General features: G+C 38.6%; 1 protein-coding gene across 1 annotated transcript in view; it reads right to left on the bottom strand.

The window, feature by feature from the left end:
* Positions 1–4,017: 4,017 nt before the first annotated feature.
* LOC113239856 (facilitated trehalose transporter Tret1-like) overlaps positions 4,018–22,256 on the bottom strand; it is a 25,644-nt gene continuing 7,405 nt past the window's right edge. Inside the window, exons 2-8 of the mRNA XM_026477005.1 lie at positions 11,486–11,715; positions 8,322–8,491; positions 7,390–7,543; positions 7,008–7,134; positions 5,693–5,922; positions 4,847–5,041; positions 4,018–4,601 (exon numbers count right to left, since the gene is read on the bottom strand). Coding sequence (XP_026332790.1) covers positions 4,353–4,601; positions 4,847–5,041; positions 5,693–5,922; positions 7,008–7,134; positions 7,390–7,543; positions 8,322–8,491; positions 11,486–11,715 — 1,355 coding nt within the window. The 3' untranslated portion in view covers positions 4,018–4,352. The remainder of the gene's footprint in view (positions 4,602–4,846; positions 5,042–5,692; positions 5,923–7,007; positions 7,135–7,389; positions 7,544–8,321; positions 8,492–11,485; positions 11,716–22,256) is intronic.

The raw sequence follows: 22,256 nt of genomic DNA, 5'->3' as shown, positions 1-22,256 counted from the left end.
GCGACATCGCTGCCTTTATAAAATAACGCAGTATTTCAGAACACTGCAATTTTGAACTAAGCATACAGCGACGAGCAGAGCTAGCGAAACTTTACAAAAAATTAAATTTCCGTAACATGGTACGAATCTAACACATGCCAGCCTTTACGAGGTGACTGTCAAACAATCTGTAATCGATCATGTCGTCTAAAGTCAATATAATGAGGTCACGGCTGACTGAGATGGTGTTAGTCACCACTCTATTCTAAACTACTTATAGCAATTTAGATCAGAAAAAATAATTTCAAATAATTATGCTTTTTTTACTTTCTCATACTAAGAGCGCGTTCCTATTATGTCGTAACGTTTTATTTATCGTTGGACGACTGTTGCGTCTAGCCTGTTCCCGTATCACGACTGTCTGTCGTGACTGTGTCATGGACGTTTAGTCTTATCGTGCAACGACTGACGTGTCTAGCTCTCGGTTCACGGCTGCCGCCTTGTCGTTTTGCAGGACAGAATCGTTTGAAGCTGTGATTATCTGTCGTCACATTTTTATCGTGTCGTTTTGTTTACTGTTAGGCGAATGTCGTTCTAGCTCTTCTCATTATCACGATAGTCTGTCGTCGTAACATAAATAAAGTCGTGTTCGACAGTTATTCGTGTTGTTCTATGTGTGAACAACTTCGTTTAAATATACAAGGCACGACACTTTAAAATGCACGACTTTCTGTCGTCACGACATAACGGGAACTTGCCCTAAGTCATTTCAGTCCAATGGTAGTGTAATTTTTAGAAAGAGTGTTTGTTATTAACGGTTACACTAACGCTGGACTCAGTTAACCGTGACCATCACAAGTACGTAGGGCTTGCTCCCGGGAATTCCCAGTTCCGGAAATACCGGGAAATCCCGGTACTGGCGAGGTGCAATCAAGTCCAGGTACCGCTATTATAGATTCCCAGCACTCCCAGTTATAGCCAGGTACTGCCGACCTACTGAGCCATGAGTAATAATTACATTGAATTCTGAAAATTAGTTTCGTTTAGTTGTGTTTTTTTATATTGTTCATGTTATTTTGTGACTTTATTAGTTAACTACTAACTAATAGCAGTTACCTCACAAATAGATATTTTAAATAAAAACCTTCAGTTTGATTACAGTATGGAGTTTTTCTTTATTTATTGTATTATAATTATGTAAATTATTGACAGATAATCCAGAAGAAGCATACTTACTGGTTACAGTTTAAGCTTTTCAAGAAGTATCGGGAATACAGACAATACCGGGATTACCGGTACTGAGCTGAGCCAAGCACCATATAAGCCCTACAAGTATGTCACTAAAACAAATATACGTGATTTAGATCCGGAAACATTGTTTCATTGTCAATGTGAAGCAATCGCGAAAACCTAAGAACTCGATATATATCTGTAACCAAATCTCAAATTTAGAGCCTATTCACACGGCGTATTTTTTTTTTCGCGTAGAGGACGCGCGTTTCACAAACACACTTAGGCCGCGGCCGCACTACTAAGGTGACTGCGACGCGACGGCGATTTCGTGAAAACAAACTCATATTAACATATTATTATGTCGGTGGCCGCGTGGCCGCACTGCAGAAACGATAAGCGAAATTTATTTGTTCATATCGTAAAGAAATTTCAAATGTTCTACAATTAATGAGGATTATTAAATAAAATTATTCAGCGACTCGCGACGACACTTGAATTTCGTACGACAAGCAGCGGTGCGATGGCGATTTGTCACAAACAACAAAAAATGCGGTGATGAACCTGAGCGCCTGCACTGCCTCGCGGCGTTCGTGCGAAAGAGCGCGACATATTCGAGCGAAGAGTTGTGAAGAAATAATAATAATAATAATAATAACGCTCACAATCAACATAGCCCCGCACTAGGGAAACCCTGTGTCGCGGGTGCCATGGACACACACATAGACAACCACAAATTACACCCAAACTCACGAGAGAAATAAATGTAGGCTATACAAATATTTCTCTCGGCCCGGGAATCGAACCTGGGACCTCTGCGTGGCAGTCCGGCATGGTGACCGTTCGGCCACGGAGGCAGTTGGACAACACCTCTTTCCACAACACAAACGTGCTATTCGACGCGTGTGGCGTCAGTGCGGCCGCCACTGATAACCTGCCTTACGACGCCTTAGGCAGATGCAACACGGGCGTTGCATCGGTACTGCGTTCGTTGCAACTGCGTCGTACCACATATAAATCAAAACGACATGCCACACGATGTATTGACACAGCGCGCGTCGACGGAACAGCCCGTGTGGCATTTAGTCCGTTGAAATCAACGCAGTTGCGACGACGCAACGCCCGAGTGGCATTAAGGGCTAAAAAAGCAGATTGTTGCGTTTGTATCTTATTTTATTATTAGCTATCATTGTATTTTATGTGAGTTTGAATTTTGAATCGATTCAATAACAAGAACATCGCATTGCAAGGCTGAGGAAAGGGCTGGGGGAGGGGTGTCACCCGCAGTCGTCTGTATCGCCGAATAGCGCGTATGCACACAGCATATTTTTTTATGCGTAAGATGACGCGCGTTTTATGAACGCGCCTTACACGGCGCCACTGGATTTATGAATGTGTGTAAAGTTTTACTGGCTGCGACTGTATTTCGTTTGAATGGCGAGAATGCGCATCATCTGCGCGTAAAAAATAAACCCTATGCATAGGCTGTTAAAGTTCGTAATCGAATTTTGTTTACTCTCACAGGTTGTCCTTACACGATGGTAGTAAATAAATGTACCTACAGTCAAAAGAACGTTAAGATAGACACTTTAGATTTTCAATCGTTCTTATCGTAAAAGACAGAGTTGAATTTAAATATTAGAGTGGTTACACACGGTGACTTTTAGCAGCGATGCAAACGCGCGTTCGTGAAACGCGCGATTTCATCACTACACTTGCGATTTATAGGGGATTGCATCGAAGCAAATGCGCGACAGCATCGATAGAAATGTGCTATTGCATCGATACAATCGCCTATGAATCCCAAGTGTAGCGAAGTCGCGCTCTTGCATCGCTGCTTAAAATCGCGCGTGTGTGTGTGGCTGGTTACACATGGCGCCGCAAAAACAGCGGCACCACTGCCGCTGAGGCGCCGCTGTTGTAGTCACCCGTGCATTTGTATACACACTTTCACACAAACACCGCAACAGCAGCGGCGAATCTTAATGCCGCGGCGGCGGAGGCGAGCGTTGCCGCAATTCTCTACTGATGTACGAATTCAGTTGATCATTTACACATGAAGCGAACGAACGTCGCGTGCGTTTTTGTTAAAGATTAATATTTTTGTAATCAGAATGAACATTCCAGAAGTTATTAAGAATTTATTTATTGACAAACTTATCTCACATGTCCGTGAAAGACCGGATCTGTGGGACAAATCATTAGAACAATTCAAATATAAAAACATTACCAATGCTGCGCGTTATCAGGATATCTTTTCAAGTTTTCGTAATCAGTATATAAAATTTGCCGTTATGTTTCCTTGTAGGTATAAATGGATGGATCCAAATTGTTCTTTCCTTTCGCTTGTTACGACGACGAAGACCAATCAGTAGCATTACAGCTGTGGTGTCCATTCTGTACTGTGACCGGCGGCGGCAAAGAACGCCGCCGCCGCGTCGCCATATGTAATCAGCCTAAAGGTAGACGATTAGCGACTGCATCGCTACTGCATCGCATTTACATCGCTGCTAAAAATCACCTTGTGTAACCGCTCTTAACGTTAAAGTTGACATGCTATTGACTGTAGATACGTATTCGACTTCTGATGTTGTATGATCTGAACACATGTATTGACACTCGAGTCTACGATGCGACCTTAGAGGATGGAAAAAATTAAAGGAAGATGCGACAGCTGTACGTAATGTATGAACGACATGCAACTCAACATGTCTTGTGTCATCATCTATAAATGATCTTATGATAAAGCCACGACTATAATAAAGCCTTTATGAGAATCTAATAGAAAAACATTTAATTAATGTGCTGCTACAGTTTTCTACGACAGTCTGGTATATTTAACTTTTACAGTAAAATAGTCACAGCTATTACAAACATTTACAGTGTTAATAGAATCTTAATCATAATTTCAAATGAATTATTTATAGATGCGAGTAATAATTCTACTAAACATTGTTGAACTTCAACAGCTTCTGAAATTTCAGTAAAGAATTCTGCAACCAAATGTGCGGAGCTTAGGTACAAGTTTGTCTGAATTTCCAAAAGTATTGGAACAGAATTTGTCTATATGGATTGGAAAGATGGATAGACATTCAAATAAAAACGTTTTTCCCAACATCAACCAGACGTAGGCGTAAACAATTTTACGGAATCGACTCACTTTTATTCTTTTCTTTCCGATTAAGCTTAGTATAAATTTCTTCAACAGTCTTTTGTCTCGTTTCAGGGAACTCCACCATTGAGTAAAAACAGGCGATAAAGCATACGACGGCGAAGAAAAAAAACGTCCAATGTATGCCGACGAATTCGCAGAGGTTCGTGAACCACTTCATTTGTATAAAGTTGCTCAATTTTGCGGAAATATTTGCGATTGATGACACTGTGCCTCGGAGCTGGAAAAATAAATGAAACGTTTTGGGGGAAATATTTAAAGATAACAGTATAACATGGATGGATGGAACTAGAATAGACTTACTTAAACAAATAAGAAAGAAAATTAACGAGAGAAAAGCATGTAGGAAGAAAGGACATACGGGAGCAAGGAATTAGGATACAGGAATGTGACGATTCATAGCTGAAAGCTGTAAGAATGAGTTATTATTTAAAATAGATAATAAAAATACAAAAGTCAACCAACCTGAAAAGCAAACATGTCTGTAATGATGATATATGAGATTGGCTGGAAGCCGGCGGCATCAGCGAAGATGGCTATGCACATAGCGACGACTGGCAGCCAGCCTGGGAGCCACACGCCCATAGACGTCAGGTAGAACCAACTTGACAAAACTAACATGCCGACGCCTACGAGAAACGAGGTTGTGACTAGGAGAAGCTGAAATGAATAAATTGTAAATTGTAAATTTTAAGTGAATAAACTATTATGGCAACCAACGGCGTATCTTACATTTTAAACTTGATCATCACATGCCCTGGCACTCATAATTACTACTCTCATGTCACGTCTGTGACTGCGTTTGCGCAAATATAGCAGCCAACAGAATTCGCTCAATGGATATAATATTGTGACTCTTTGTTTGTAGAGTAGAATTCATAACTAAAATACAGTGTTTTAGTAGAAGACCTCCTTGTGAAAGAGTTCGTCCAGGCTAGTACTGCCACTTCACCTATTTCTGGCGCCAAATAGTAATGTCAGCATAACTGTCCTATCCTGTCTGTAGCTGGTGAAATTACAGGCACATGGGACTTGTCAACTTGTCTCTGGGTGACGGGCGCAGTGATAATGCCCCTCAGATCGTTTCGATTTAAAGCGCAGAGCGGCACTGCAACTGTTATCGACAGGCGTGTAGCATCAGGTGCACGACTTGTTCGTCCCTTCACTAGATATTATATAAAAAAACATAATCATAGCATCGAATTATTCGGGGTCACTATACGAGTACCGTATTAAGTTAAAAACAGCTGAGCCATATGTAAACATAGAATAATGCCTATTAAAATCCATTGCTAAAAAGAAAAATCTTACCTTTCTACCGGTTTTCTCAACAACGCAAGTAGCTACTGTAGACCCCAGCAACTGCACCAAACCAATCACCATTACTTGCTTGTTCGGCGTCAGCTCTAACCCGATGGAAGATGAAGCTTGCTTGAAGACGAATCCCGCGTAGATGAGGACGATGAGGTAGCCGTCGAATTGTTGGGTTATCTTTATTACTATGGTGATTATAAAAGCTCGACGGGTTGGTTTGTCTGCGTCTGGAAAGATTTAATGTTAATATTTTAGTGCCATGTAAACAACTAACTTTGGCGTACATGTTGTTATAAAGGTACCTATTTTTCATATTATCAAAATTAGTTTCATGCCTATCAGTTCTATAAAGAATAATCATCAGCGAAGATCATAATGTCACATAAATAAGATATAATAAACAAAACACATTGGTTCAAGTGTTTATACCTGTAGAATACTGATTTTTATGATGGCACTTCATTTTTTTTATAATACTAAGTAAGTGGTAGGCGATACTGTGTCACAAAGATCTGAGGGGCACTGTCACTGCGCCCGACAGCCTGAGAGACAATTGACAAGTAACGTGTGCCTGTAATTTCACCAGCACACTTAACCTTCGAAACCGGAACGCAGTAAGTAATGTTCACATTACTATTTGGCGTCAGAAATAGGTATGGTCGCAGTACTTCCCTGGACGAACTCTTTCACAAGAAGTTCTACTGCTATTTGTATTTGCTTATTTCATATATTTGTCAAACAATCTCCATGTGTACGTAGCATGTGTGACAAAGTATTTGCATTATTTGCCTATTCGACAAATACAGCTAATACCAAATTCGCGTTACCGCACGCTGGTCGGTTTCTCGATGCACGTCAAAGGTGCCAATTAGGCTAATACCCAAGCAAACCGTCCACACTATGGTCACATTCATTATTTTAACTTCATATTTGGCTCCATATGTAGACGATCATAATTGTCAGTGATTGCATGTTGATTTGTACGTCAAATATTTTTCCAATTACACCCAACACCCAATAGCGAATACAAGTGGCCTTGTGAAGTGTCGCCATAAAGAGATCACGGCGATATGTATGCATATACCTCATGCTTGTGTCTGTTGCATTCTATCATTGGTGTAGGTATATTGAAACAGTTCAAAGCCTCTCCATAACTTTGTGATGATAGCTCTTCAAATTCCCTCGTCTTGTTACTTAGCTTACTCAATGTCGTCTATTTTAGTTTCAAATTTAATAACCGTAAAGTTCGGTTTTAGTTCTATAACCACGTTGTTTCAGAATATAGTTATTTCAGGTACTACTTTCAACTTACAAATGATTCCCCATACAGATTTATGGTCAGCTTTTTTCTCCGCATTCACGATTTTCTCCATTTCGGATTCCAAAGATCGGTCCGTGACAGACAGCCCACGTAGCCACGCTAATACTGATCTTGCTTCCTAAATGCATTATTGATTAGAATGATACGTGTACAAAAGCCATGTTAGATACAACATGAGTCAAGTTAGATAATATATCTACCTCTAACGCAAAGTAACATATTTCATGCTTTGCTATTTCTGATTAAGGCAAATGTCCTTATCAAACTAAAATAATATTTCAAACATTTAAAATCACGTGATTTCATGGTCTTCTTATAAAAGACTTTCTTGAACGAACATCTTATTTATACAAGATTCTAAAACTCTACTCACATCAACTTTACCCTGCTTAACGAGGAATTCGGGCGTCTCGGGTATGAACAGAAACGCGCAAAACACAACACTGGGTACGATAAGGCCCAACCACAGCATGGTGTTCACAGCTAGTAGATCTGCGCCGATGTAGCTCAATAGGTAGCCAATGTTTCTGAAAATTTTAAGGATCAATTAAGAATTTAGGTCCTGAATAAACTCTGATAGACAGTCAGAAAATTAATTTACTTTGTGTGTTCTGTCAAATGCTAAATTTAAACTTTGTTAAAAAATGTTGGTTAATTTTGAAAAAAATATATGAAGGAAAATTGTCAGCGGAAATTACTCAAATGCCTTCGGCACCGTTAAGTAGTTATGCATGATAGCCAGCTACTAAAAGGTAAATATAATAGGCACACATTGACTGTCCGAATATTAATATCATATATTTTATAAAGCCTGTCATTAGATACTGGCCTGTCCAAAGAAGAAGGAAATTGACGAAATATTATCAGATGGGTTACGTAGTAAATCAAGATTCTAAATAATCACTTGTAATTTTTAACCACTTCCGGCACAAGAACTGAATCAAGGACCCGGTATCACTCCACCCAAAATCCTCTGAGATGTGCTAGCACTATAGAAAGAGCTGACCGACCGAAACATTTTTTGACTAGTATAGCTCAACAGTTCTTCAAATGCTCAAAAGTCGAAACAGCTTCGGCTGGTGGGAAGAGTCCTCACCCATATCGTTAATTCTACTGAACAAGTTCTTTCTGGGTATGACCGGTTTTTTCCCATTTTTCAGTGTGAACATTATTAAACGGTTCGGATTCCATCACTGCAGCATTGGATGTCTGCTTCTACGGTACTGATAACATTAGTCACGACGTCGAGGACGAGAATAAGAACACCCAAAGGGTGTATATCACCAGCGTTCATGAATAACTCACCTGTTCATAATGAGCATAGATCCAAGCGCCCCTCTTAAGTCAATATCGCATATCTCTTTGAGGTATATCGGTAGCACAATGTAGCATGCCGAGCAAGGGATACCAGCCACTGCCCGCGCAAGGATCAGCGCCCACGGTTCCAGTGACAGGAGCTTGATCTGCCAGTACACCTGAAAATATAATGACACTTTTCGATTAAGACGTACCTTACTTATTTTAATTATTATTACCGTCGTTAATGAAAAATATTTAAAAGGTAAATGCTATTATTGACTTTTGTAATTTCACGATTTTTACCACCGCGATTTTTTTGAGACATTTTATAGCTTTTATTCATTTTAAATGTGTATTCCTTTTCACGATATGTTTTTGTTATTCGTTGTTGCCATACAAATATCGCTACATAATATAAAGTAGGCACATTCTCGTAAATTCCAATGGATTCGCAATTCTTTCGCCCTTATCTCTCTTCCTTAATCTACATATGGCAAGCGTCTTGCCGACAAATAGTTTTTAGATATTTTTGATCAACGTTTTTTTAAATTGGATTGTGTCACAGACGAACGACGAAAGACGAATTCCTCTTTTTGTGAGAAACCTCCTTTCTTTGCTTTACATCTCGATTCTTCCAGTAGTAGGTCTACTGTTACTTCCACCTCTTTGTCTAACCTTTTTCAATAATACAAAGCCTCCAAGTGTTTACAAAATTTCCAGATAAACGTTTGTGTAAAGTACTATAACGATCTAAATAGATATAAAAACATTATTAACAGAGTCTCTGCTCGTTCCTTCCGGCCAGCACCCAACATAAGAAAACGATTTAACTAAACAAAAAAATCGTTGCATACAATCTTTTTTGTTTTTTATTATCATTTCTTAGGGCAATACAAACAAAAAAGTGGCAACATATGTTTTTGAGAGTGTTGCCTTCTTTTTATAAAATTTAACAGCAGTTACATACGGCGACTTTTGGCAGCGATGCAAACGCGATGCACTAGTGATGCAGTCGCTAATCGTCTGTCTACCTTTACACACACGCGTGATTTTAAGCAGCGCCTACTTCGATGCAATCGCGCGTTTGCGCTGCTAAAAGTAAGTAAAATATTAGATTGGTATTAATCGTCTTAGTAGCAGTAGACCTTGTTGTATTTTTGAAATTATACAAATTAAATGAAGCAGTCTTTAACATTATAACCAATTGGTGTGTATTAAATGGTGTTTTAGATGTGTATTCAATATTAAAGAGAAAGAAAGCGTGAAATAATCAAAACTGACATTAATTAGCAAATTGTGACAATTATAACGCCGAGGTTGCGGGATTATAAAAAGCCGATTATTATTAGATGGACTGACCTTCGATGCCGAAGATCAGATATGGTATGTTGTGGTGGTTCCAATACTTGAATCGCTTGTAATTTAAATTTGTCGAATTGAGAACCTCCTTCTTTATTTTGTAGTCGATTAAAAATATTTAAAGCTGATAAACAAAGGCAAGTTTAGTGTGCTTCTAAATTCTTATAAGATTTTATCTGTTCTTCCTAGAGCTTAAAATATTTGACTCAAAATAAAGTATGTTCCTCTTATCCCACCTTATATCTACGAGTAGTTTTATAAAAAGTTACATGAACTTCTTCGGGGGTTTTCTCATTATGTCGTGATGACAGATAGTCGTGCATTTTAAAGTGGCGTCTCTTGTATGTTTAATTGAACTCGTTCACACATAGAACAAAACAATTAACTATCTTTTACTACTATTCTGACGTTACGATGGCAGCCTGTCGTGACAATGGGAAGAGCTAGAACGACAGTCGTCTGATGATAAATAAAACGCCACGATAAAAATGTAACGACAGATAATAAGCAGCTTCAAACGATTCTGTCGTGCAAACGACAAGGCGGCTGCCGTTAATCGATAAATTGTCGTCACGATCTAGTGCGAACAACCTGGCCACGACAGTCGTTCAATGATAAAATAAACAACCACGACACAGTCACGACAGATAGTCGGGATATGGGAACAGGCTAGATGCGACAGTCATCCAACGATAAATAAAACGTTACGACATAGTGGGAACGCGCCCTAAGAAGAGAAATTATAGTGTTTAATGTCATGACTTTTTGTCATCGCCATTACAAAGCGCATTGCTAGACCAATCACAATGGTGATGAAAACGTCATGTGTCTATAGTTACATCAGGGGATTGTAGATACTTAACCCATTCATGGGCAGTAACAGCGTTTACCGTAAACTTATTTTTTTTATAATATTAAGGGACGCGACGAACAAGTCGTGTGCCTGTTGGTAACACACGAATCGAACGTCAAACTGTCGTATTCGAAACCGACCCGAAAAGACGTCACATCCGTACGATTACTCGAACTTCTCGACCGGCAAAGGTTACGAATGTTATGCAGAACCATTGACTTACAAATAAATGGACGACGGGTCTAATACAAAAACCACGAAAAAAATGTCCCAAGTCAACCTATTCGAAATTTAAATTGTAATGTCATCGCAGTATCGCGCTGTCAGTAGAACAAATGAAGACTAAAGCGGAGTTTGGCACTCTGTATACGATTTTAGCGCCTTACAAGTGCGGACACTTTTGAGCGCGGACCCGACGTCCATATACGTAAGTCAATGTGCAGAACACAGTTATTGAATGAAAGTTACCGAACGTCCTATTGTTTACAAAGCAAGAATATAATATGGAGATCTCATAGTATTTTAAATAAAGTCTGGATTTTGTTCAATTTTATTTATTTATTTATTTTAGTGCAAAACTAATGCATTCCTATATTTTAGCCCTCTATGGTATTAAAAATGTATATAAAAAGATTTTCATTTTTCTTATAATCTATTTCGCCGACTAACTCCGTAAACGCTGTTGGATTAAGATATCGTATCCAAATCCGAATCTAACGTTTAACTCGAATGTTCTGAATAGCTCGGAAAGCGCCGTTCGATTCGGGAACGATATCTAATCGAGCCCGGGACCTCAGAGATGGCGAGACCATGAAAACCGATGTGCAAGCCAATCGACCACGGAGGTTGTACTTATGATGGCACTGATATATTGACGTAATGAAATAATGACACTGATATCAATTTATATACCTAAGTAATGTGCCTACAGCTACATTAAGAGATTATAAATACTTACTATAAGTGAGAACGTTGTGAGTAAAGCCATGATTTTTCTGCCATATCGATCACAAAGCGCCCCCATTGGCGCACCAGTTATGATGGCGGTGATATATGTCACTGATGTCACCCAGCTAATTTCAGTGGCGTCATAAGGCACCGGTGAGGGACTATCTGCAGATTGTAGAAGCCATATCATTGGTGATAACCAGCCTTGCACCATGCCGAAATTTAGTAAGGGAATGGTTACTGAAAGAGAAAAAGTTTGGATTACGGGGTGTGCTCTAAGTCATAGGCAACGGTGTAGCGGATGCAAATCCCCTATAATTTGTTTGTAAATGTCAGTGTTCTCTGAATAGGCAGTTCCAAATCGACAACAGCAATTAACAGTGTAGCTCTAATTAAATTTTAAAATAGTTGTTAAAGCCATTTTCTACAAATTGTGAACGATGCCAGGGCTCCGTCACTCGCTCAAGGGTACGCGATAAGTGCCTACCGCTGAGTGCACCGACGTCGGCGCAAGCGCTCATAAAAGTTTTTCATTTATGAGCATTCGGCTCCGCACGGCTGCATAAGGCGGGCAACGTTATTTTCACCTCTCTGAGTATTTTCGATTTTGCATGAGAGTGATGTATCTGTTAAGTACTAACTATTAAGTAATGTGTGAACTGATGATGCTGCTATTCCCCTACATTTAAATTATTAATAAATGAACAAAGTTATTCGAAGGAATTTTTTCTAAGTGTTCGATCTTTGTATTAATAATTATAACAAATTAGTGGAATAATTTCACAAAAAAATAATTGAATATCAATTCAATAAAAAACTTAATTAAACGTTAGTAGCGACATCTTTAGCCAGGGCTGGTACTGTAAAGGTATATAACTGGGTGAGAAAATATTTTCATAGATCTGTCATAGATGGCGCTATGGCTAAAAAGTCGTTGAAAACCAAATACAAAGATCCAACAACAAGCACAAAGAAAAATTCGTGAGGTCCGCTGGTTCGTTCCGTTGCTTAGTTGGCATAGTGTCTGGCACGGTTTGCTAGAAGACATCGGTTGAAATCCGGCTGGATGTGTATTAATAATTATAATAAACTAGTGGAGTAATTTCCCAAAAAATAATTGAATATCAATTCAATAAAAATTGAATTAAATAAAGTTATATTTACTTGTTGATTTTGCTTATTATGCTGCTTCTACTAAATTATTATTTGCTGTCTTTGTGTTTCCGAATGCAAGTTAATAAAAGTATTTTACAGTTTTAAAAATAATAATAATAATGCACACACTCAACATAGCCCCGCACTAGGGAAACCCTGTGTCGAGGGTACCATGGACACACACATAGACAACCACAAATTACACCCAAACTCACGAGAGAAATAAATGTAGGCCATATTTCTCCCGGCCCGGGAATCGAACCTGGGACTTCTGCGTGGCAGTCCGGCATGGTAACCGTTCGGCTATGGCCAAAAACAAACATGTGCAAGACATTTTGATTGATTGATGATTTGTAGCAGAACCGAGTTGAGTTTTCTTAGGCGTTCAAGGGCGAAAATAAGCAAATTGTTAGAGTACACGTTTAACAATATTTTAAACGAAATTGAAGTCCATTTAAGATTTAAGAGAAAAACACAATTAATCTGTGTCGTAACGTTTATAGAATATAAAATATTGGCGCTGAAAATCAATACATAGGTGTTTCCGGCAAACCCCGAACCGCAAAAAGTAATCAATTAATATTTGGTGGTTTAAACTACTTTATGTTACTCTTGTTTCTTTTGACTACTCGTAGACATCGACACCACATTTTTTGAATTTTGTTTTTTGCTTCAACAAGAACTTTGTTTTGTAAATCAAAACAAAACAATAAATTTAGATGACATGTTTCAAATTTTTATTGTATAAAAAAAGCAAGGTTTGGAAATTATCAATGAGAAATGATATCTGATAAATGTCCACCACGACCACAGTTACAGGGCCGTTTGTTTTTTTTCGAAAATACAGCTGGAAATGCGGTTGCGGTCAATGGATTACGCTATCGAGAAATTTTAACCATTCAATTTTGGTCTATTAAGATGATATGGATATCACTAACATGTGGTTTCAATAAGACGGTGCCACACGTCACACAGCCACCGAAACAATGAATTTATTGCAAACCAAATTTCCCGATCGCATAATTTCACGAAATTTAGTACAAGTGGCCAAATCGATCATGTGATTTAACATCGCTGCATTATTTTTTATGGGGGTATGTTAAAGACAGAGTCTATACGGAGCCAATTGAATCGATTGCAGCCTTAGAACTAACATTCGTGAAGTGATTAACGAAATAGACCCACCATTTTGTCAAAAAGTAATTAAAAACTTTGATGAAAGAATCGACATCTGTAATTGTGGTCGTGGTGGACATTTGTCAGATATCATTTTTCATGCATAATTGCCAAACCTTACTTTTTTTTTATACAATAAAAATTTGAATCATTGTCATTTAGTTAAATTTATTGATTTATTTTGATTTACAAAACAAACTTCTTGTTCAAAAACCCTATACAATATAATTAGGCGCGACCATGTATAATGTTGCCGCGTCGATTTGTTAATATTTTAAATTGTTAACAGAAAATGTTATTGTAAAATGTTACGAATCGTTGCATAACATATCAACAAGCCGCCTCTAACCGAGGTAATATGGCAACTAATCGTTGCAATTTCCTTATATTTTACTCGTGAACTTGATTTATTTATGAATTTTCTAATTACCGTATCCATGGTTACGGCAATTAGATCTAATTACCGTTTCCAAAAAATATATGTATTTCAATATTATTGGATTGGATATAAGAGGCGAGAAAAAACAATGGCTACGGTAATTACGCTGAAAACAAGGAATGTGAGAATGGCCGTTTGATTATTTTGCTTCAAAATTAAAAGGAAAACAATGTAAATTCTCTGTTGAACGAAAAAATAGTTTTTGCTATGTTCAATAGTTTTTTGTTAAATACCGAAATTTATCGAAATTTCTCGGGATTTCCCGGTACCAATTTTTACCGGTACCGGGAATTGCAAATTTCTAACCAGTGCCGGCACTGCTATGCCTACTCGTGACCTACTTTAACAAATCACATTTGGACTATTTTACATAATTCTTCTTATCCGGCAAATTAAAGCGATTCTATTTAAGGCACAAAATGATGATTGTCATCTGACGTTATCAACGCGCTACTCCGCAGCGGGACGATACTAGAACCATTAATGCCATGGCCATCTATGAGTGGCACGAAACGGTATAGTTGAAATAATACCTGTATTATGTGATTAGTGCTGTTTGCGTCAGTAATCGATAACACGATCTAAAATTATATATTTACTTGGTATTATAAAGCAAAATATCATTCGACAAAGATGCTTCTATCACATTAAAGTCATATTTAATATAATAATAATATTCACAGCCCCGCACTAGAAAACCTGTATCGCGGGTGCCATGGACACACACATAAACAACCACAAATTACACCCAAAGTCATGAGAAAAATAAATGTAGGCCATACAAATATTTTTCCCGGCCTGGAAACGAACCCGGGACCGCTGCGCGTAATTGACTATGGGTTCTCAATAACTCGTAGCCAATGAACTGTTGGCTTTCATCCAACACGCCATCGACACTATGGACGTGGTCAGCATCGTGCAGATCTGCAAGTCAAACTTCAAAGAAGAAGATATTTGCAGTGACAAGGCGCTGCTTTTCCGCATGTTCGGCAAGGCCGAGCAGATGCCTTCTCGCCGGAGGGATGGAGGGGCGAAGAGTCTCCAGGTCATCATTACGCTGTTTAAGGAGACCGACCGACCATGTCCACGTTCCACTGTCACGTTCGACCATGTAGACGCCACGCTGAAGTTCGGTGTAAATTGGAGGCCTCGGATAACACCTTCAGTGATTTACGTGCACAAGTTGTGTTACTTAGTAGTGCAACTTCTGTAAGTGGGTCACCTGCGGCCTGCAACGTGAACACTTGTCACGGGGCGCAAAACGCATCTATCGGCAGTTTTAGGTCGGCTCATATGGATGTGTCACCGACCGCTGCCGCTGTCGCCGCGCGCGTTTCCCCGCGCCCTAGCCCTCGTTTTTCCGCCCCGGCGGAGATGTCCTTCGTAAGCACGTTGACCCCTCGTCATGATTACGCTGCTGTGGCCGCTGCTACCCAACCCATTGCTCCACAACCACAACCCAGGCCACCAACGGAGGGGAAGAAGAAAAAGCGGAAATTCATCTCTGGAGCTGTGTCGTCAATACCGCCGAGAGGAGTAGACCAGTGCGACGAGGACGGCTTTAAAAAGGTGGAAAAGAAAAAGAAGTACACTAGCCGTAACCTTAGTGGCACCGCCCCGAATGGCCCAACCATCTATTGCGTCCAGCGGTACCGACGACGTTGCTATACGTGTCACGACTTCATTACTCCACAAAGCCTGCGGACATTGTGGAGTACATATGGGTGAAAGCCAAAGCTAAGGGTCGAGAAGTTGGAGTCCCGCCAGAATGTGAATTTTAATTCATTTGTGGTGAGAGTACCAACTCAATTTCTGTCGACCTTCACGAAGGAGGACTTTTGGCCAAAGGGTGTCATGTTCCGGCGTTTCCGAGGACGGCTATCGGATACCCACGTTGCGTCACACGTCGCGGTCCACACGTGTAAATAAATTAATAGTTATCATATTATTATGTATGTTAGTCTATAAGGTATGTGTTTTATTGGTCTTTTGTAACCTGAAAATAAATAAATATAAAATTTCGCCAGGACCCTTATCCTTGAAAACCGGAAAGCAGTAATGCTCATACTGCTTGGCGGCAGACGTAGATAAGGTACTTCCCTGGACGACCTCTTTCACAAGGTCCTCTACTGTACTAAAGTTCCATCGATATTGTAAAAAAACACTATAAAGCACTGTTATATTGTTACATAAATAAGTAACAATTGGAAATTAATGAGGGAGCAATTTGTTCACGACATGCAAAACCAATTCCGAATTAAACTGATTTTGTGTACTTAGCTGTAGGTAAGTGTTTTATTGGTACTTATTAAAGTTAGCGAGCTTGATTATTTATTAGTAATTTATAGTTCGTGACTTATACGTAGCGAGCATAAGAGATGGTGAACTTAATTAAAATAAATAACGCCTTAAAAATGTTGTACTGTAATTTATAAGGATTATTTTTTAACGAACTAACGAATTAGGGAAATCCTGTATCGCGAATGCCATGGACACACACACAACAACCACAAATTACACCCTAACTCACGAGAGAAATAAATGTAAGCCAAGCAAATATTTCTCTCGCCGGGAATCAATCTCAGGGTTTTCTGTGTGGCGGTCCAGCTTGGTAACTGTTCGGCCACGGATGCAGTTTTTTTAACGAACACTATTTTTTTCCCTATATTTTTTCCCGATTTATAATTACTTTGTGAGGACTATCATTATTATGACCTCGCTGTCCTGAGGGTAGGGCTCAGGGAGCTAGAAGGAGAAGGTTCGTTTTTGATTCCGGTATAGGACCCATATATAGGTATTCTTTATTGCGCCAAATAAGTACAACATAAATATTAGTTTAACAGAAGGCGAGCAAAGATCGAGATCGACTTATCTGTAAAAGAGATCCATTCCAGCCAACAGGGCAGTGAGAGCTTAGGCTCAATTCACACTGGCGCAGAGTCGAAGCGTCGCGACGCGTCATGTTTTTCGCCTATAGCATATTCATCTATATTTTCCAATTATTAAGGTACAAATATGTGTTTTGCAAATATGGAATCGAGTGTCGTCGCGCGTAAAAACAGGAGCCTATAGTCTAACGCTAATTAGTCTAACCGGGCAACACAAGAGGGAATGAGAAAGAAATATGTAATTTACTTTATTACATAAATAAATTTAGCATATTTATTAGTAGCAGTAGGTAAAGCGCCTTGTGATCTGTGCTCTGGTTTTGAAGTTTTGTTTTTTGGGACTTGGCAACGTATGTCTCGGGGTGACGGGGCAGTGGCAGTGTTCCTAAGATCTTTGCGATTTAAAGCTCTGAGTGGCACTGCACCTGTTATGGATGGACAGGCGGGTCACTGTCCACAAGGTGCACAACTTGTCCGTCCTGTTATTTGGTACTACATGAACACCGAGTATATCACCAGAAGTAGAGACGAAATAAGGGCCATCCATTCCTGGCCATTCGTCAGGCAAATGGGCCTTATATCACTTTTAATTATCAACACTCGTTTGCGCTGAAATCACAAATTGGAAAGCTGAAATAGTACAGCGCCAACAACTGACCTGTGTGTACGTTTCCGTATATTCCAAAAATATTCTGTATTTATTGTAATAAAGATAATACTTACAATCGTATTGTATATTACCCTTTTTCTGGAGCAGTAGGGTAACAAGGTTCAACCATACGAGTTATAGAGTTGTGTATGAAGGAAATAAACTATTTTTTTAAGCCCCGTTTTTTTATATTATATTTCAGGTTATTACCACAAATTAAACCCAAACTCACGAGAGAAGCAAATGTAGACCATACAAATATTAATCTTGGCCCGGGAATCGAACCTGGGACCTCTGCGTGGCGGTCCGTCATGGTAACCGTTCGGCCACGGAGGCAGTTAATTGCCTGGCCCCAAGATTTTTTCCTTTTTTTTATGATACCAAATGACGAGGCGAACAGGTCGTGCGCCTGGTAGTAAGCGACACGCCTGTTCATAACAGTTGCAGAGCCACTTAGAACTTTAGATCACAAAGATCTGACGGGCACTGCCACTGTGCCTGTAATTTATCACCTTTAAACCCTTCAAAATTGAAATTCGGTAATGCTCACATTATTGCTTGCGGCATAAATGGGCTGCTATTAAAATAATTAAATAAACTGCCTCCGTGGCCGAATAGTTACCGTACTGGACTGCCACGCAGAGGTCCCGGGTACGATTCCCGGGCCGGGATAAATATTTGTATGACCTTTATTTCTCTCGTGAGGAATAATATATATAGTAATAATAATATATATAGGTGTGGTTGTCTACCTATGTGTGTGTCCTTGACACCCGCGATACAAGGTTTCCCTTGTGCGGGGCTATAAATGTGTGTGTTATTAAACAAAAAATATTAGAACAGTAGAACTCCTTGTGAAGTAATGTAAGAATTGCTGCGTTTCGGTTTTGAAGGTTAAATAAGGATGCTCGTGAAATTACTATGTATGGAACTTTATTCATGATAAAAAATTTACAAGTTCTATGTGCTTGTAGTTTCGCTGAACCTTCAAAACCGGAACGCAATAATGTTCACATTGCTGCTTGATGGCAGAAAAATAGGTACAATGTTTTACCATGACCCGTCTGGGTACGATGACGTCGTCTATACATATAGATATATCAGACGGTTTCGCGAATTAAGTAAAAGAATGTGACAGTTTTTGAACCTGCTCGTGGCGATATTAATATTGCAATTAGAAAATGATCACTTTCACCGAGCGTTCTCCAATCTTGACCATTTTTTAACCAACTTTAAGAAAGGAGGAGATTCTCAATTCGACTTTTCTTTTTTTTAATTAGTACGACATTCGTAATCCAATTTCTATTATTAACACATTCTAATTTGAAGAAGAATTAGGGGGTGAATCCGGTTCATTGAATTACGTTAACAGATTTCAATAAAACTTGACACATAGATGTAATGAACTTAAAATGTTCTGGTGACCCAGAGCTGATCTGAAGATAGAAATGGTAGACAGATGAGAGGAACTCCTCAACAGGGTGGAGCAGTTGACCTTGTGTTTGAGATCACACGATTTGTTTTGACCAGGAACTCCACATGCGTTTCGTGATATAATTTATCGTTGAGGTTACTGAGGAAACGAACACACCGAAAATGGATAAACAATAACGCAACACACTCATAGGGAGACCCTGTGTCGCGGGTGCCATGGACGCACACATAGACAACCACAAATTGCACCCAAACTCACGAGAGAAATAAATAATAAATAAATAATAACGCACACACTCAACATAGCCCCGCACTAGGGAAACCCTGTGTCGCGGGTGCCATGGACACACACATAGACAACCACAAATTACACCCAAACTCACGAGAGAAATAATTGTACGCCATACAACTATTTCTCCCGGCCCGGGACTCGAACCTGGGACCTCTGCGTGGCAGTCCGGCATGGTATCCGTTCGGCTACGGAGACAGTTAAACAAACTTGTTATGAGGTAGATATTTTTATAAAAAAAATATAACTACAATTGTATTCGACTCTCTCTCGAATTCGACTCCTCCGAAGAACAGAGTCCGATGTGATTATATGGCGAAAAGAGACTAAGTACGTTACGAGAATAATTTCGTTATTCAAACTAAGGCATATGTAAAGGTGTTTTGAGAATTTATATATCTTATTTCGTTTCGGAAATATAAAATCGAACAACAGTCGATTTGACATTCACAGCGAAGAACAAGTAGTCTTGCACATAGATCTTTGTTCTACGGATACGTCAAATACATTTTCCTAAAAAAAATAAAATGGTAATGAATGAAAAAACAACCTCAAAAGTACGTGGAATTCATCAGGGAATTCATCCCCTAGTTCGCGAGCCTTAAAGAGGAATATTTTCTTAAAATTTTAATGGGAAAAAATATTGTCGAATTGAGAACTTCTTTCATTTTTTGAAGTCGGTTAAAAACACTGTTAAGATTTCAAAACTTTCCAAACGCTGCGCGAAACCTTATTACCATATTAGAGCCAGTAGGCAAGTCCCGCCTGTGCGGCGCATAAATGCCTATTCGCTCGGAGCGTAGGGTTGTACTAGTTGGGTCATTGAAAATTTCCATTTTAAAAATAATTATATCTTTCAAAAAATAAATTCTTTACCGGACATTTTCCTTTAATTTTCCACATTCGACGTTGACACCTGTCAAAAGTTGAAGTTACTGAACGAAAACGATGGAGCCATTAAAAAGGTTTTTTGTCGCTGTTGTGAAATCATTTAAAAAATTTTTATCTCGTTTTTCTCTAAGTGGCTTTTAGATATACAAGTTTATTTTATAATGCACGCTAAATAAAACTTCAAAACATATTTTTAAACGTAGAACATAATAATTATGCGCCTTCCAAAATTATGTTTTTTCGATTTATTCAAAATTTGTGGGAGAATTAGCAATCATTGAAATTTTTCGAAAAATTACCCAACAGTAAGTTGTACAGCACGTCTAGCTTGACACTTTGTACTTTGGACCGTTCTTATTGTAAGCGGCTTAGAGTTGTATTTAAATCTTAAGTGTCAAGCTTCACGTGCTCTTGACCCTGTACCTACAGGTAAACATAACGGTGTAAACCATTGACTTACAATTATATGGACGTCGGGTCCGCGCTAAAAAGTGTCCGCACTTGTAAGGCGCTAAAATCGTATACAGAGCGCGACACTCCGCTTTAGTCTTCATTTGTTCTACGGACAGCGCGATACTGCGATGACATTACAATTTAAATTTAGAATAGGTTGACTTGGGACATTTTTTTCGTGGTTTTTGTATTAGACCCGTCGTCCATTTATTTGTAAGTCAATGGTGTAAACGTAATTATAAAAAAAATTGTTTAGTATTTCCGTACTATATAGAAATAACCTTTGTTAAATGCAGTATTTACATATTGATATTTAAAAGCTTTTTGCTTTTTCAGCTTTATTGCTGATTGGTATCGCGATTGAGTATGATTATGGAATAGAAAAAAAAAGAAATGCTGAATAATACGGAATGGAGGCAATATTGTTCAATTAACCACAAACACAAAAATAGCCAAAGAGACACGTACGAATTCTGCCATAAATTAGGGACAGACTCTACTTTTTATAATATTTTAATTACGATTTAAAAGCACCAATACTTTTAATGCTCCATTAAACAACATGCTATATCAAGTTTTAGTAATGTAAGGGACATTATGTAGTAAAAGACATTCAATACGAAGAACTCCTTTTGCCAAAAAAATCATTAAACAATCATATAAAAACAGTTATATAACGGCTAATATATAACAGTGCTATTTTATGTAAATAATCATTATAGAGGAAAATACCTTAATATCCCGTCCTATGGTACATTTATATATTACTTGGTACTTGGTGTAACGGGCTGGTGTCCGCAACTCGACGACAAGGCGCCTATTTTGCGTGTATTTTATATATTATTAATGTTTTCAAGTTATACTTTTGAGTTTCAATTTTAAGTGCGCCTTGAGCTTGTTGATACAAGGTTAAATATTAATTGCAAAAATTTTGAACACGTGTCAGAGACTATTGTTCACTTTAAATGTAAAGGTGTAGATTTTTTGGTTTGGTGCATTTTTTATGTCAAATTTTAGTAAATGATTTATTAGTTTAACGACCTGAGTGGCTTAACGGTTAGCGCTGTGGGCACGAGATGAAGTCCTGGGTTCGATTTGAAGTATTTGAAACATGTATTTGGTTGGTGTAAATTTATTAATCTATTAAAAATAAAAATAAAAATCCCTCTGTAATTTAAGGCGTCACGAGATACTTTACAATATTCTACCAACTTAAATTGTATTTTGTATGCTTTAACTGTGACATGAAAATAAATGAAAATAACTTATTCCCGATAGGACCAAATTGGAAATTTTTACGGGACTGACTTTTCTCGGTGACGGTTTGGTGTTAATTTTATACTTATTGTACAAGAAATACCTTATTTTAAAACTATGGCCCCGAGTCTGCTAATTTTAAATAATCTC

Source organism: Hyposmocoma kahamanoa, unplaced genomic scaffold, assembly GCF_003589595.1.
Source record: "Hyposmocoma kahamanoa isolate Upper Pololo Valley unplaced genomic scaffold, ASM358959v1 116, whole genome shotgun sequence".
Taxonomy (NCBI): domain Eukaryota; kingdom Metazoa; phylum Arthropoda; class Insecta; order Lepidoptera; family Cosmopterigidae; genus Hyposmocoma; species Hyposmocoma kahamanoa.
This window is presented reverse-complemented; position numbering and strand designations above follow the sequence as displayed.